At 37.9% G+C, this 17363-nt stretch overlaps 1 protein-coding gene across 1 annotated transcript in view; it reads right to left on the bottom strand.

Moving 5' to 3' along the window:
• Positions 1-17363, bottom strand: part of LOC129783208 (poly(A) RNA polymerase GLD2-like) — a gene marked incomplete at its 5' end in the record, with an annotated part of 44689 nt that overhangs the window by 10521 nt on the left and 16805 nt on the right. Inside the window, 4 exon segments of the mRNA XM_055793084.1 lie at positions 5076-5212; positions 10934-10983; positions 13776-13780; positions 14891-15023. Coding sequence (XP_055649059.1) covers positions 5076-5212; positions 10934-10983; positions 13776-13780; positions 14891-15023 — 325 coding nt within the window.

Here is a 17363-nt window from a genome sequence, read left to right as displayed (position 1 = left end):
CATTTTATGTTTTGTCATAACTGATTTCATCATTTCCACCAAATACAACTTAATCAACAAATGATCTTAAACAACCATTACATAACTTCAGACAATAAATCCAAGAGAAGTACAGTCCCAAAGGACAGTATCTAGGCCCCCTATACCAAAAAAATGGGATTGATTGCACAGAACTATCTTTGAAGAATGGCATGTGCAGGCTGAGAGCTTATGGATTAAAATTAGAGACCAAGCCAACAAAAGAAATTTTGTGGCTGGTATCTACTACAGGCCACCTGATCAAGGAAAGGAGGTTGATGAAGAGAGAGTTCTTCAACTGCAGGAAGCATCATGCTCACAGGCCCTGATCCTGATAGGGGACTTGAACCACCCAGACATCCACTGGAAAAGTGGCACAGAGAACTGCAAGCAGTCCAGGAAACTACAGGAGTGCGTTGAGGACAGCTTCCTAGTACAGGTGAAGGAGAGCCCAACCAGAGGAGACGCACTGCTGGACCCCTTGCTCACTAATGCAGAAAAACTTATCGGAGAGGTCAGGATTGGAGGTAGCCTGGGCTGCAGCAATCATGCCCTGGTAGAGTTCTCCATCTTGAGGGGTACAGGATGAGTAAAAAGTAGAGTCAGGACCCTAAACCTCAGAAAGGCAAGCTTTCAGCTGTTTAGAGTGCTAGCGCACAGGATCCCATGGGAAACTGCCCTCAGAGAGAAAGGAGCTAGTGAGAGCTGGAAAATATTTAAAGACATTTTTCTTAGGGTGCAAGAGCTCTCAGTCCTAATGTGCAAGAAGTTAGGCAGGAGAGGTAGAAGACCAGCTTGACTAAGTCAAGACCTCTTAGCCAAATGAAAACACAAAACCAAAACACATAGGCAGTGGAGGAAGGAATATACGCCCTAGGGAGATTATAGGGATATGGCCTAAGAGTGCAGGGAGAGGATCAGGAAAGCCAAGGCACAGCTGGAGCTGAACTTGGCTAGGGATGTGAAAAGTAACATGAAGGGTTTCTTCAGGTACATAGGACAAAAAAAAGGAAGATGAAAGAAAATGTACTCCCCCAACGAGCAAAATGGGAGAGCTGGCTACAACCGGTGTGAAGAAGTCTGAGGTACTCAACAAATTCTTTGCCACAGTCTTCAGTGCTCTAGCCATGCCGCCCAATTCACAGAATCCAAAGGCAGGTACTGAGAGAATGAAGAACCACCTGCTGTAGAAGAAGATGAGGTTTGAGACCATCTAAGGAACCTGAAGGTGCACAAGTCCATGGGACCTGATGAGATACATTTGAGGGTCCTGAGGGAACCAGCAGATGAAGTGGCTAAGCCACTGTCCATCATATTTGACAAGTCACAGCAGACTGGTGAAGTTTCCAGCGACTGGAAGAGGGAAAACCACCCCCTTATTTCCCTTTTTAAAAATGAAAGGCTTGGGGAGTTACAGGCCACTCAGCCTCACCTCTGTGCTCAGAAGATCATGGAACAGATCCTCCTGGAAACTATGTTAAGGCATATGGAAAACAAAGAGGTGACAGCCAACATGGCTTCGCTAAGGGCAAATCATGCCTGACAAATTTGGCGGCCTTCTACTACAGGGTTACAGCATTGACAGATGAGGAAGAGTGACTGGTCATTACCTGGACTTGTGCAAAGCATCTGATACTGTCCCACACAGCAGCCTTATCTCTAAACTGGAGAGATATGGATTGGATGGATTCAGTGGATAAAGAATTGGCTGGTTGGTCACACTAAAAAAGTTGTGGTCAATAGCTCAATGTCCAGGTGGAGACTAGTGAAAAGTGGTATCCTTCAGGGGTCCATATTGAGACCAGTATTATTTAACATCTTTATCAGGGACACAGACAGTGGGACTGAGTGCACCCTCAGCAAGTTTGCAGAGGACTCCAAGCTCAGTGGTGTGGTTGATTCTCTAGAGGGAAGGGATGCCATCCAGAGGGACCTTAACAGAGAGATGGCCCTTGCAAACCTCATGAAGTTCAACAAGGCCAAATACAAGATCCTGCACGTGGGTCAGCAATCCCAAGCACAAATACAGGCTGAGCAATGAGTGGATTAAGCAGCCCTGCAGACAAGGATTTAGGGGTATTGGTGGATGAAAAACGACATGAGCCAGCAATGTGTGCCTGTAGCCCAGAAAGCCAATCACATCCCTGGCTACATAAAAAGGAACATGGCCAGCAGGTCAAGGGAGGTGATTCTGCCCCTCTACTCTACTCTTGTGAGACCCCACCTGGACTATCATGTTCAGGTCTGGAGTCCTCAGCACAGGAAAGACATGGACCTGATCAAGCAGGTGCAGAGGAGGGCCACAAAAGTGATCGGAGGGATGGAACACCTCTCCTATGAGGAAAGGCTGAGAGAGTTGGGGTTGTTCAGCCTGGAGAAGAGAAGGCTCTGGGGAGACCTTATTGTGGCCTTTCAATACTTAGAGGGGGCTTATAAGAAAGATGGGGACAGATGTTTTAGTAGGGACTGTAGCGATAGGACAAGGGGTAAGGGTTTTTAACTGAAAGAGAGTAGATTCAGACTAGATGTAAGGAAGAAACTCTTTACTGTGAGGGTGGTGAGCCACTGGAACAGGTTTTCCCAGAGAGGTGGTAGATGCCCCATCCCTGGAAGCATTCAAGGTCAGGTTGGCCGGGGCTCTGAGCAACCTGATCTAGTTGAAGATATCCCTGCTTGTTGCAGGGGGGTTGTACTAGATTACTTTTTTAAAGGTCCCTTCCAACCCAAACCATTCTATGATTCAGACGTAAAATACTAGTTCTTCCATGAAAGGCAGAACTAACAGAGCCCTATGTTGGGCTTATTTAACTCATCCTTATTCCTACCTATAATGTTGTTTCCATCAGCAACCTCAAAGCAAAGATAACTTATACTGTGATATATGATGTGGTACATGATACTATTTGTTCTCAATGGCAGGCTGTCACACACACACAAACATTTAAATCCCATGTTCTGCCCACCTTTTCCTCCACATGGGTACTGAGTTTCTCTTCTCCAGCCAGTTTCCAGTTTTTATGAAGCTACCATAATTTTGGTATCTTCAAGACACATACTCCACTCCTTTCAAATGGGAATTATAATTACCCGGAATACAGAGATGGTCAAGTAAACAGTACAACTAAGTTACTTCTGTAGTAGAAAAATTTAGAGATAATATAGATTGCTGCATTAGGTGCGTCATTGCCTGATATAACTTCTCAGCTATGTAACATTTTCACCACAGGAATACTAATGATTATTTTTTAAAAAAAATAATTCACAGGGTCTTTTTTTTTTTGTTTTTATAACAAAATATTACCAGTCAAATATTTAAAAGGTACTTAACACTGGAAAAAAACCTAACTAGATATTCTTTTACTGTTTGAAAAAAAAAAAAAAAAAAACAATCTTTTCTTCCCTTTACTTCAGCAACCAATCTGTCTTCATTCACCACTTTTCAAGCTTTGTTTTAACCAGAAGCTTCCCCATGCCTCTGCAATTAAATTGAGGTAACATTTTTTCCCCTTATATATGATCATCACAAGAGGTAACATTAATATATTGCCATCAGTTCAAGTACTGATACTGCAGCATTGTTAGTCTTCATACTTCTTAGTATATCCTGCATATCTAACAGCAGGCAAAAAGAAATAATCTTCCCTTAAAGTAACCCAACACAGGGACCAGCTACTCATTTATGCAGAAATCTGCTCTTGATTCTGTTTCACAAGCACCCAAACCAGGAAGGTCAAATTACATATTTTTCTTGCATTTGGGCAAGGCCTTCCTTGCTAGTTTGCACAGACAAACCAGAAACAACTTCTTTAGTGTAAAAGATATTTACTAAATCGACCTCTTTCATATATGAAGATTAACAACTCATTATACAGATGAGTAGTAAAGGATGCATCTAGTGTCCCATATAAATTAGGAACTTGAGGATATTCTCCAGCAACATCCAATTCACCTCTTCAGCAAACAGCAGTTTGCCAGCTAAAAAGACAGTACTCAGGAGAAACATTTAGGACAAAAGACTATTCCCTTATCTGCAGAGACTGTGGAAGGAAAATCCTTTATGAGAAAATTTCTCAGAATCAGGCTTAAAGCATGCAAAAAGTGCAATTAGTTCATGAATTGCCACAGGACATATGGATTTAGTTCACATATTCCACATGTGGTACATGCCCCAGCAATGTTTTAAAGATTTCATGATCACTCATTTCTTACATTGAAGTAAAACATGAACACTTCAAAAATAATAATGAATATCCAGCAGTTACACATTTTGTTCTCCTTCCAGGAAATGGATACGATGCACTACATAGGACAGAAACATGTATGAACCAACTACCTCAGAAACAAGTTCTTAAGGAGATCTTTAAGCTTAAGTACAGCCATTTGGTGTTTCACATGGACAAGCAATCTTTATAAGAAACTCTAGTGACCATTTGGCAAAGTGCTCATAATCTACAGCTTTCTCAAATTCACTCACAATTTTAGCTTCTATTTCTCTTCTACAAGGAAGTCCAGATGCCAAAATTAAATTCAAGATTCTAGCAAACTAACAAGGTTAGTGAGCCAACTATATTATGGGAGAAGTCCTCACTAGATATGGCCTATATACTTTGACTATAATACAAGTGAAAAGAGCCACCTGGTCAGTTATCTGCATTGACTTGGCATGACAGAAGACAAGTGTGGCTATTAAGGTTCGAATAATCCCATATCACAATCAATACCTTAACTACACCTAAGAAGAATAGATCTTTCTCATACAGACATATGCAATTTTAAAATAGTGCAATATAACAAAACCCAGCTATTTTTAAAGGACAAAGCTATCTAACTTTCAGCAGCTATTTTACAGGATAATCTGTTTGGCTAAGCAAAAGATGTCAGACACTATCAACATTCCTATTGTCCTTTAGTCTTTTCACCCATTTCCTCTCTATCAGTTATCACTCCTATATTACTGTTATTCTCTTCTCTTCAAGGGTCATAAAGTGTTGATATATTGAATAAAAGGAATCAAAATTTTACATATTCTAAAACACTAAGATGAGCTTATTACTTACTCAAATTCTGTGGCATAATATTTGAAGAAGCCTATTAGCAAATCTCCAAGGCTTGATCCATTTTTTGAGAGATAATGAGGAATGGTACGTGGAACTTTATGAACAAGATGCAACTGCATAGTAGGATTAAAACATTCCTGCCCAAATAAAATCAGAGAGTATATATATATATATATACACACATACACACACAGACTTAATCTAGGTGCATATATTTTTTCACAACAGAAAAGCTGCCCATCTGCTTATTAGAGGTTCAAGGACACATGCAAACAAACAGCTCTTTCTCTTGCACTCCTGTTGGATGCTAGTTACTTCCCACGAGCTCAGGTAAAATCATCTTGCACAGGAGCGTCCGAGACCATCCCTTGCCTTCTATTTGCTAAATAATTTTATCATGGGAGAATCTGAGCTGGACTTGTGTTTACATGCTAGTAAAACCACATGAACGGAAGCTGAGTAAGATAGCCTGCACTGAGCTGGCTGCAGTCAAACCAAAATAAGAGTAGGTGAAGCTAATGCACTTATTGCCAAGTTCCCATAACTGTGGTACAGAAACTCTCAATCTGAAAGAAAGGCCCGACTTATTTTTCCCCACAGCACAGAGTTAAAATTAGATGTCAAACCCAGTAGCTCCAATATGAACCTGCATCCTCCCACATGGTGAGTTCAAAGACTGCAGTAGCACCTCTAGCAAACTTACCTGAAAGAATAAGTTATACAGAAAACCCGAATACACAGAATGCAGCATTTAAGCTGGAGTATGCTTTTCTTTGGGGGAGAAGAAGGAGTCAGCTTTGTTATAAAGGAAAGCCAGCTTTAAAAGGAATCTACACAAGACTAAATTAACATGGTTTTAAATCTGCTATACAGTTTGGGTGTCCATCACATCCTTTAGGTTCTCCTCTATGTACCCCAGTCTCTCAGAAGAATATATATCTTCTATTGCTAGCTAGAGAAACTATTTTTAAAACCTGGTAATACCAGGATACTACATTTTACAGCAATGTATTTTAAGGAAAATAAACCCAAGACACACAAATACAAGTTCTACATCCACATAAGGACATACATCTACGTAAATGTAGGGACCCATTCAATCATTACTATCTCCCCTTCCACTCCTTTGTTATTTTAAGGAATAGTATCAATATCACTTTATAGTACTAGATTATCACTGGAACAGCTATACACTGTAATACTATTTCTACATTCACAGCAGGCTCTGAGAAAAGCATGGATAGCAATAAAACCAGTAGGATTGGAAAGTTTCAGACTCCTGTCCTCTTTTGCCAGCTCTAGCAAGGCTTCCTGGAACTTTGCACAATACCTTATGGGAGAAAAAGCCATTCTTCTAGCTGTGAAAAATTTAAGGTCTTGTTCTCACATGATATAACTTTGCATATAAAGTATTATTATAGTTAGCAGGGCTCAGAATGTAACAGTTTACAATCCAACAGAACACACCAAAAACATGGAAACAGACATAAAAAGCAGATACGCAGCATACATATTGTGGATAACTGGCTAGCTGAAAAGGGTCACATAGACATAGTCCAGCTGGCTGGACAAAAATGCACATCGCTCTCAGCTTATCTGAAGTAAAACAAAAATACACTATACTTGGCTGTTCTTGTTACACAATAACAGGAAGATCGTGGTGGGAAAAGAATGTTACAGGTGGGAACAGATAACTACAGAAGAGAAACTAGGGGCGGGCTTGGTATTTAGGCAACTAACCAATAATGAGCTTAACTTTTGTAATATGTATGAGCTAATTATAACAAGGCATAAAAGGTGACTGTAAGGTACAATAAACGAAGTCTGCTGATCACTCATATTGAGTGACTGTGTCTTCCCTCCGTCGCAACACATATAAAGATCTAAGAGGGAAACAGTTGTTCATAGATTATACAATATATACAGTTTTAACCCTAATGTTAATCAGATAGGTTACTGAAGTGAAAGTCACTCCTTGCTCACACCCACAGAAAGTTGTGGAAGAATCACAAATAAATTAATTTAGTATTAGCAGTATAACAGCTCATGAGGAAATGGGCATGGGGGGAAAAAGGAATGAGAACAATGGCTGCTGTCCTCCAACAATACAAAACAGAAATGCAATGAAACTACAACAGATGTCTACTAATGCCAATAAGTTAATATGGGAAGAGGGAGGGGTATTTCATCTGTCTGAAATACAGTTTCTTATGGAGGAAAATTACTATTACCAGATTAGAGTTTTACATGTAAACCCAAATAAGTATTCAATATATCAATAACCACAGTAGATTAAGTTCATTTCTTAACAAAGCAATCACTCGGTGTCCACTGAACAAGAGATCAGACCAGCCACAGGATACCTAGGCTCATTTTTCTGCTTTGCCACAGAAACCCCATGAAACTCTATTAGCCTCCCTCTGCTTCCGTTCACCTATTGTAAAACAGGAATAACAATACTTCCTGCTAGAGGGACTCAGGGAATAACTAGATAAACAGAACAAGGTACAGATTATAGATTCTGCACATAAGGGAGGTTGGTAATAAAACAGTATTACAAAGCATCCTTCAAATTAGCTTAGTTTCAAGTAGGCCTTCCTGTAAGTTTTGCTTTTTTAACTTGCTCTAGAAGACAAGTAATTCAACTTCTTTTAAAACTAGTCCCCAATTTGCTTGCTGCGTCTTTGCCTCATTCCATCTTCAGAAAAATGGAAAATTCAAGATTTCATTGAGAAACAAATATAGATGAGCTATCCATTATTTCAAAATGCCACAGAAAAAGGGACCCCCAAATTTTTTTTTCCCCCTGCTAGATCTCTAATCTTTACTTTGGTTGACTGATTTCTCAGGGAAACATTAGCATTCAGCAAGATGTTTTATATTCAAGCTACATAATGCTTATGCATATTCTCATTCCAACTTACACACTGGGAAAGGAACACAAGCATACATACAAAAAAAATATCTTTAAATTTGAATATCTTGATGTATGAGTTTAACTCTGTACAAGATTCTTCCTTCAAAAAAAGTTTACAGTAGTAACATCAGCACAGTATCTTGCCATTTTTTATAGGTATCTAGTCACATGCATAAAACACCCTTCTCCAGTCTTACAGATGAAGATTTAATTCATTTTTATACTTTAAACAAGTGCAACTCAAAGGGTGCAGCAAACTGTCTGTACAAGGACTGACTCCCACACATGAAGTAGCTACAGTAAGTACCATCCCATCTTCTGTCTCATCCCTTTGTAAGATATGGCTGCTCATGAAGCAGAAAAATCCACTCATGCTAGAGTCCACGAAGTTCACAATCCAGAGCACTAGTTGAGACCCAGCTCCATCTGGATTTAAGCTAATACACCAGTCTCCAGCGTTCCAGAGCAGCCCGAGGCACATGTTTCCCTTCTGACTCCCAGTTGCAGCAATGTTCACCTCTGGCAAATACACAGCAAGACAACCAGAAGCAATAGTGGACTAAACCACCACAGGTTCTCCAGAGCTTATCTGTGAAAGTCATAACACTTAGGCAAATTCTATATAAGCTTCAGAACTGATCAACTCATTTTTGTGGGCTACTCATCTACCCCATCTGGCTCCAACACTCCCCCTGAACTAGCAGTTGAAAAACATCAGCTCAGTGCCAGCTGGAGACTCCCCCATGGCAAGAGAACATACAGGTGGTCAGATCTGGTGACTTTACAGGACTTCTCACCCATCACATCTCCAGTAGGGATACACCAAGTCACAGAATCTGCCTTTTGTTTCTCACTTAAGGTAAGCATGTCTCTCTTACACAGCACCTACAATTTAAAACAAGCAGTTTCCTTCAAAGCACAGAAATATTTTCAAACTGCAGGAGCTGCAAATTTCATTTGGAAAAAAACCCCACACCAACCACCAAGCAGAAACACCAAAACCACCCACAAACCCAACAGACTGTAAGTAGGGTGGTTTGTTTCAGAAAGGGAGAAGCAGCATTTATGTGTAGTATTAGGACAGAGACACAGCTTTGACTAGCTACAACCACAAGAAAAATACATGGTTTCTTTGGATACTGACATTTGCCCATGTTTTCTATTTATTACTGCAAGCTACAAGACCAGAATAGTTTTGGTGTGTTTCCGATTTTCATTTTAAAATTTTTTTGCAGTATCAATATTCAGAAATTGTAACTTTCACCGCACATTTTAAGTGATTGCATTCCTAATGAAGACAGTAGACTAAAAATATATTTGCAAATTTCTAGCATAATTTTTTTTTTTAGTATCCTGATCCATAGTTTTAATTTGGGTTTATAGTAAGCATGTATAAAATATTATTTTTATTCTAGTTGTAATCCTAGAATATTTGTCCATACTCCAAAAGGCAAGATAGATAACCAACAAAGAAATCTATGTTGAAACAAGGTAAAAATGCTATTCCTACAGCAGCGTTCTAGAAACGCACGAACCTGCAAGTGTTTTACCACTGTCACAGGATACAAGTTAGAACTTTACATTTAGTACAAATTCATCAGATTTTTCAGCTTATGGTATTGTATGCTTACTTTAATGATTTAAACCATTAATATTAGTATAGTACTTTGAAGGCATTTACACAGTTCAAACACTACAAATATAAGTGTTTGAATTATTACTACAAAGAAGTCAAAATTACAGATTCTTACAGTTGTTTTCTTTAACTTACATGCTACACAAAAGATACTACAGCATATGAGCTTTAGGTAAATATAATTAGCAAATTTAGAAATTTAAAATCAATCCACCAGATAAAGCTAGGTGTACAAGAAATGAAAGACAGCTTCAAATGCTTAAAGCACTAATAATGAAGAGATTAGAAGGTACTACCTAAGCAGGGTTACAAAACAGAAATAAAACAGCTTACTATAGCTCAAAGCTTTCTTCTACATCTTGACTATTCTAATCACCCAAGATGGCTGACACCACAGTTCTTTCTCCCTAATGTACAGTGCCATCAAATATTCCCATTTCAGCATTATAGGAAGTATATGCAAAAGAAAGAATGACTTTCTGATACTACTAACCTCAGCACAATTATCAGCAACAGTAAAAAAAAAAACCAACACAAAGTAGACAGAGACAAACTATAGTAACTATGAATAAAGGGAAAAAACAAATTTAAGAAGTGACACATGAAAGGAAAGGAAGAAGAAATAAAGCATTCCTCTAAATAAATTATAGCATAGAACTATTCAGCAATAGCTCTTTTGTCCTCAGACAAATATTTAAGACAGTAGCTGTTATTTCTAGGTAATCTTCCTTAGATTAAGGCTCACTAATCACAGTCCTAATTCTGCAGAGGATCAAAGCACACCAATTTACAGAGTCCTCTGGAACTCAGAGTATGATCTAAAAATAACAGCAAAGTCCCCAAAAGGGGACAAATCTTGTTGGATTGAGGCCCAATTTTGTGAGGTCTGAAAAGTCTCCCTAAAACATATCATTCACTCCCTGCACCCAGAAATATCAAGCAACTCAGCTATGGGAAGGTATAGAATTCTGAAACACCACAGTTGGATGGAAACAACACTATTTAACACATTAAGAATTGAGCGTCAAAGTTACAGATGACAGGGATATTTTCAGGCCAGCATAAAGAAAATTATGTCAGCAGCTCTCATTAGCACTCATTTCCCACTGTGTGTGAAGTCTTCTTACATATAACAAACTTTTTACTAAAGAAATTATAAAAAGCAGCAAATAACTTTTCACACTTCTGTTTAGTGTATCAATGACCAAGCTTACAGACTGTGTTTAACTTAAACCATTAGATATTTAAGAATTCACATATTTTAGATAAGCAGCTTAATTTACTACACATATGTGTATGAGAGACACTTATTGGGTAATTTTTTTGGAGAAATGGAAGGATAGGTTCAGGTAGGGCTATAAAAAAAGTTGAAAATTGCTATAATTCATGTAATTCACAGGTAACTATCATATCAACTACTGAAATTCCATCTTAGAAACATTTAAGAACTTCACTTCCATGCATTTTGTAAAATAAGTTTTCCCACAAATCTTTCTTTCTATTACTATATCTTGTATATCGTAGTATAAGGAGTTAATTCAGCTAAGGGAAGCTGTTACTAGGATACTGCTATTTGTAGAACACATGAAAAATTCTACAGCAGCTGGGTACAACTTGACTCTTAAAATTAATTTTAATTCACAGCTATAAGAAACTCATCTAGATTCCCTAAGGGAAAATCAGAGCTTTTTTTTTTTTTTCCTTACATCTAATATGACTTTGTCACAGCACAGGAAGTCTCCAGATACTGCATAAGTACACATTCTTCAGCTGTAAAGTATTACATACCATCTCCAAAAGTAACCTAAAGATAAAAGTAACATTCAGCAGCAATTGCTAGAAACATCCCCATACAGTCTAATGCTGTTAGCTAGTCTACTAAATGGCAAACAGGTTATAAAGGTCATACAATTGTTTAGTTTATTTTGTGTTTGTTAGTATCATTAATGTCTATAACTTATGAAAGTCCTGAACAGGGAAAGCATATATTGCACAATACAAGTAACGGGGTGGGGGGAACACACAACCCTTCTCTCCCAGATTAGATGGTGCCATAGATAGGAAAAAAAAAAACAAACCCACCACCTAAAATATTCATATCCTACTCAAGCTACAGAACTGTTAAGAGCACTCCTCATACTAAAGCTTCAACATCATGTCTTCAACATGTCTTTAAAGAATTGGTCTACATCATTCACTAGGGAGAACAAGTTCAGCACACAGGACTGACTTGGGACTTAATTCACCCTTCAGACAAGGTCTCACAGGGTAACAGATGTTACAAAATACTTTTTCCATAGGGACTAAGAATCAAAACAGCATAATTCTCAGAACATGCTTGGGATATCTTCAAAGAGTATACTATATTAACTAGCAGGACTACTAAGAATATGATCACAGCTGCTTTAATAGCTTTATTTTGTTTGTGGGTGTTCAGAAATATGAAAGAGCATCTTATTTCTACAAGATCTTGGATATTTTCCAAATATCTGCCATAATGAAAGAAAAGGCAACAAAATCTGAGCAACATGAGCAATCAAGGTATTTCATCTGGGTCTGCGTAATTACTAGGAGGATAGAGTTAAGGGGGAAAAGAAGTTACCCTTTACCACTAGCATTTGCCACGCAAATTTTCCTTTTCCTACTGTACAAGATAGTTGGACCTGTTACCTGCAGGAAAGTTCACGCACAAGATGCTGATGCATCTACAAAATAAACTCAAGACACACTAACCTTAGATTCAAAGGCTTCCATACAAGTATGAGAATATGGAAATGGATTAATAAAGGGAAAAAAATGCCTAGTGAAGACAGGGACACCGTTTACTGCTAAAGAAAGCTCCCTCTGCCCAGTAACATCAACAAAAGCCCTATTAGAAAATTCTGTGACTAGGACACAAGCTGCTTTCAGTAAAAGAAAAAAAAAAAAGTTAAAATCTTTATGAATAAAACATCAGAACCTAAACAGCTAGTGCTAGATACATGTCCAGTGCCACATTTCAGCCTTTTTTAGCAGAAAAGACTGATGAAGCACTGATAATAGCTCCTCTTTGGCCTGCAGACTGCTGATCCTTCCCAGGCAGCTGACTGATCAGTTTTACATGAAAGGAATTATTTGAACTCCCCCCCCCCCCTTTCCCAGACAGCTGTGGCAGCTGCCACAGATGACTACAAATGCCCTCATGCTTGCAAGGTTGTTAACACTGTAGCAAGCCTACACATTTATACTTGTAACTCCTACTCTCTTCCCTTTTGTGTGTTACTTTTATGTACAGCTCAGTAATTGGCTATTCATGACTGCACACAGCACCCAAAACAAGTCTCTAGAGTTACCACAATGCACAGAAATTTATTTTCCAAATCCATTTTCAAAGCGAAAAGGCCCTTTCCCATTAAAAAAAAAAAAAAGTAACACTATCAAATGCTTATCAAGTCACTGTTGAGATGGTCACTCATTACTAGACCACATAAAGATTCTTTTTCTCCTCTCCTGCATGTGCTTCACCTTTACATAGCATCCAGTTGCTCCCAACATTTTCAATCTTATAACTAATAAAAATAAAAAGTCCAAATTGATTAAAGTTGCTTGTCACTTCACCTCCTCCAAATCAACAATTTTTGTTTGCTTGGGATTTTTTTTTTTTGTTAAGGATCAATACTGAAGTACTCAGTCACCTACAATATGCTTTCAGAGCTGTGACAACAGACCTGGACGCATTTTCCTTGCTTTCCACATAAAAAAAATCCATAGAATTTCACCATAGTAGGTGTAGAAAAGACAACACAGTCATTGGATAGACTAGCTTATGTCCTACTATCCTTGTGATTGGTACATTAATAATGAGCACACATCACAAGTGTCAAAATTCAGAAGTAAACCAGCCAACTAGATCCCAAACAGACAAAACACCCACCCTCCTAGGTCTTCTACTACAGATACTGTTCTAGCTGGTGGCTGGCTTTCAGCTGAGTCAATTATCATAAAGGCTTTCCACCCTAGTACAGGGTGGGTGCAGTGCAATCTTGAAACTAATAAATACTTGCTGTAGAGCAGGCAGCCAACTATCGACATTCCAGGCCAAAGAAGCTGTCAGAGAAACTAAACATTAATCTTTCTATTAGATTAAAAAAAAAAAATTAAAACCTACACAAACTGACAAAGGGAAAAAGTCTAAAGTGAGAGCATACACAACTTGTCCACAGATATAAACATAAAGTGTTAAGAACCAGCTGTCATTAACATGAACAATGAACACATTACAAAAAAATAAAACAAAGATGTAGAATGAATACAAGCAGCAAGATACACAAGTCTATATATGAACTGACAGGAATTAAGAAAATACTTCTACAGGCATGTTACTCCACAAGATATACAAGGGGTTCCTTGCCTTCCTTTCTGAAGCCACTTATCCCCTAATAAACAATCAAGATATTCATATTGAGCTAAATGATTCCTTAAGTCTTAAGCAAAAATTGAAAACTACCAAAAAAAAAAAAGAATCAAACATGGATTTCTTTTAATAATAATAAAAATAAAAATAGGGAGATAAGCTCATTTCAATCTATTCTTCAAGAACATTTCTTGACTGTATGGCTTTCTTGAATTCTCAACAAGGATCCTTAGTTTCTCGGGTGAAGTCATCCAGCTCCATACAGATGTTCAATGTTTCAATATATTAAAGTCACAATAAAAGTTGACTGCCAGTGGCAGTCAAATATCCCAACTTCTAATAGCGACTGATGTTGAAGACCTTACAGAATGGAGTAATCATTGGAAACATCTAACCACATGGTAGTGCATTCTTGCACACACGTCCCCAATGTTCAGTCCTTCACTCAGAGCACAGATAAGCAACCCCACATCATTTGTTGTCCCTTTGAATTTTCTTGGAAGCTCCCAAATAAATATAACAATTTCAGTGGTTTGGGGTTTTTTGGTTGGGTTATTATTTATTTTAGGTATTTCCCTTTGTTAAAAGGCAAAATTTTGTTAACTAGAGCTTGAGGTTTTTTTATAGTTACATTGTGTCCTGCAGGTACAGAGATTTATTTTTTAAAGCTGGTAACTACCTCCAAAGAGAATAAGTCCACTTGTTAAATAAAAAAGCAGCCCTAATAAAATGGAGTAAAACCACTTAAATGTCAGATTTTTTTTTGTGCGTGCAAGATAACTCCTGCCAGTGTTTAATTTTCATTAAAGAGGAAAACTACACAAATAAGAACTTAAAAAGGGATGGTTTCAACAAGAAAAAAAAAATACTTACTCTGTAAATAGTGCAAAACCATCAGCACAAGACTATAGCTGCTTAAAGTACCACGACTGGCATCATTTATGTCATGATAACTTGCCCACTTCTTAACCACCAGTACTAATGGACTAACTCTATTCTCAACTGCAAATAAAATAAATGCTTCTCAAAAAAAAGCACATTTAACTAGGCAGCAATCAATCAATATTTGTTCCTACTTGATCAGCATAATACAAAAGGTAACCTCAGAACATGGGAGTAAATATTTTATAGAATTTACTTAATTATTCTACAACGACTATTCATCTTATAAAAATCAGAAAAATATATTTGCATTTGAAAACAGTCTGAATAGTAAGATCCACAGATACATCACAAGGTATGCCAGGTAACTTGCAGATAAGACAAAACTGGATGTGCCAATCAATGAAGCAGTGTCACATTCTACTTTAAGTTCTCTCCAGTTCACTGAACTAATTGCCTAAATGAACTTGCTGCCAGGACAAACCAAGTCTAAGTTTTTCTTATTTAGATTATATAAACTTTGAGGGCAAGGAAAAAAATTCTTCTGGTTGGAGGACACAGAGCTCATGCTTACATTTTCTTCAGGATCCATGAAAGCAGTAATCCCTGCACCAAAATATTAAATTTGCCTTGCCCTCAATAGCTTTTTTTTTGGTAATGAGATCTGTTAGATACAATAACACATTAAATCAAGATGTGCTTTTCATGAGTAAAGACATAAATAGTCATATTCCAGCTATGACCTTCTGAATTTCTGGGGAATATAGATAGCCTTCTAATGAAGGCTGTAATGTGTTATAGGGAGATGTCACTCACCACTACCTCCTAGGGACCTTACAGCATTATTTATTATTTGCAGATACATGGAAACAGATCATGAGCTCTGTCAGCTGCCTTACAATGCCTCATATGTTTTGGAATATCTTTTCTAACTTGACATCACTGGACAAAGTTTTGCATTCCACACATCAGGACAGGAATACATCCAGAGGTAATTACTTCATCCAGGACAAGAAACATTCTGCAATAGCACCAGTTGCTGCATTCTCCATTGTTCTGAAAATCCTACCAAGCATGAGATTTTCCTCACAACCTATTCGCAGCAGCTCAGCACACATGCCCCTGAAAGTAGTACTCTTCTTGGAATGAATGTCCTAGATCTGGAAGACCTCTGCAAAACAAAACTCTTTACCACCAGTCACCTCATCCCCTACGTTATACACCAGTGGTTGAACTAAGAGATATGACTACTACTACACTAACTGTGAGATGCAGAAGAATTACTGTACAGACATCATATGAACATGCATTAAGTGAAATAGGATTTTTTCCATGACAGAAATACAAATAGGCTCAAATTCCGAACTGGACACTTTTCTTCTATTGTGCCACCAAAAAAAAATATCTTTTTAGTTGACCTCATTCCAAGATAAGGTTTTCTGTTTGCTAGTACCCATAATTAGTATATAACAAAGTGTGCAACACGGCCAGTAAACTTTTCCTGACACTCTTTCATCAGTCAACAAGCTACCTCCTCAAGAAGATGCTCAGCAATATTATTTGCTCAAAACTAAAAGGTTCAGCTTCCACTAACTGAAATATCCCAACCATCAATTGCTAATTTAATTGCAGACATGCCTCCTTAGTTGACCAACTGATAACACAACAGCATCAACTTTAGTTGATAGCTCTGCTTAACCTACCTACATTTTCCCCTTCTGGGGGCATTCTGCTTCGCTTTGCCATATCATCTTTGAAATTTTTTTTTTAATTTTTTTTTTTTTTTTTTTACAGTACCTATGCACCAACATAGAAGGGCTAAATTCAAAAAGACAGAAGAACATCCACAGAAATATTTATGAATATTTTTTATCATGCTCACTAAGATAAGCAGTCCCTTGTTTGCCTAAGCATCTAATTTGTTCTAATGGAACAGAGATACCTCTCATGTGGAAGATGTATGGGCAATTTAATTTTTTGCTCCTGTGCAGGGTGAAGCCCTTCAGCCACATAAAATTTAAGTGAGCAGGATAATACTTTTAATGCTATCCACCCTGGTTGATGATGACTTCTAGAAGTATGTCAAGAGACTGTCTGATAAAAGTTTCCATTTGCTTTTCATTTGCCTGATGTCACCTGAGAGATTTTGTTGTCCAAAGACAAGATGACAGACTATGCTTGATGTAGCTTGCCTATTTAGGAAGGTCTCACACATTGAGGAGATAAGTTTTTTCAATCACAAGTCTCCCTTAGTTACCAACTCACTCCTTGGTGGTGAAGGAGTGGTACCACTTACAGGTGGTAAACTAAGCAGCACAGATGGCCTAGAAGTAGCAGCCTGAGGTCCACTCCTTATGTATTTATCTGCCAAATGACATCGTGATGCTAAGTAAGAAGAGCTTAGCACAGCATTAAGAGTGCTGTTCTTATTACTTCCCCTTTATAACTCTAAGTTTCAGG

Source organism: Falco peregrinus, chromosome W (genome assembly GCF_023634155.1).
Source record: "Falco peregrinus isolate bFalPer1 chromosome W, bFalPer1.pri, whole genome shotgun sequence".
Lineage (NCBI taxonomy): Eukaryota > Metazoa > Chordata > Aves > Falconiformes > Falconidae > Falco > Falco peregrinus.
This window is presented reverse-complemented; position numbering and strand designations above follow the sequence as displayed.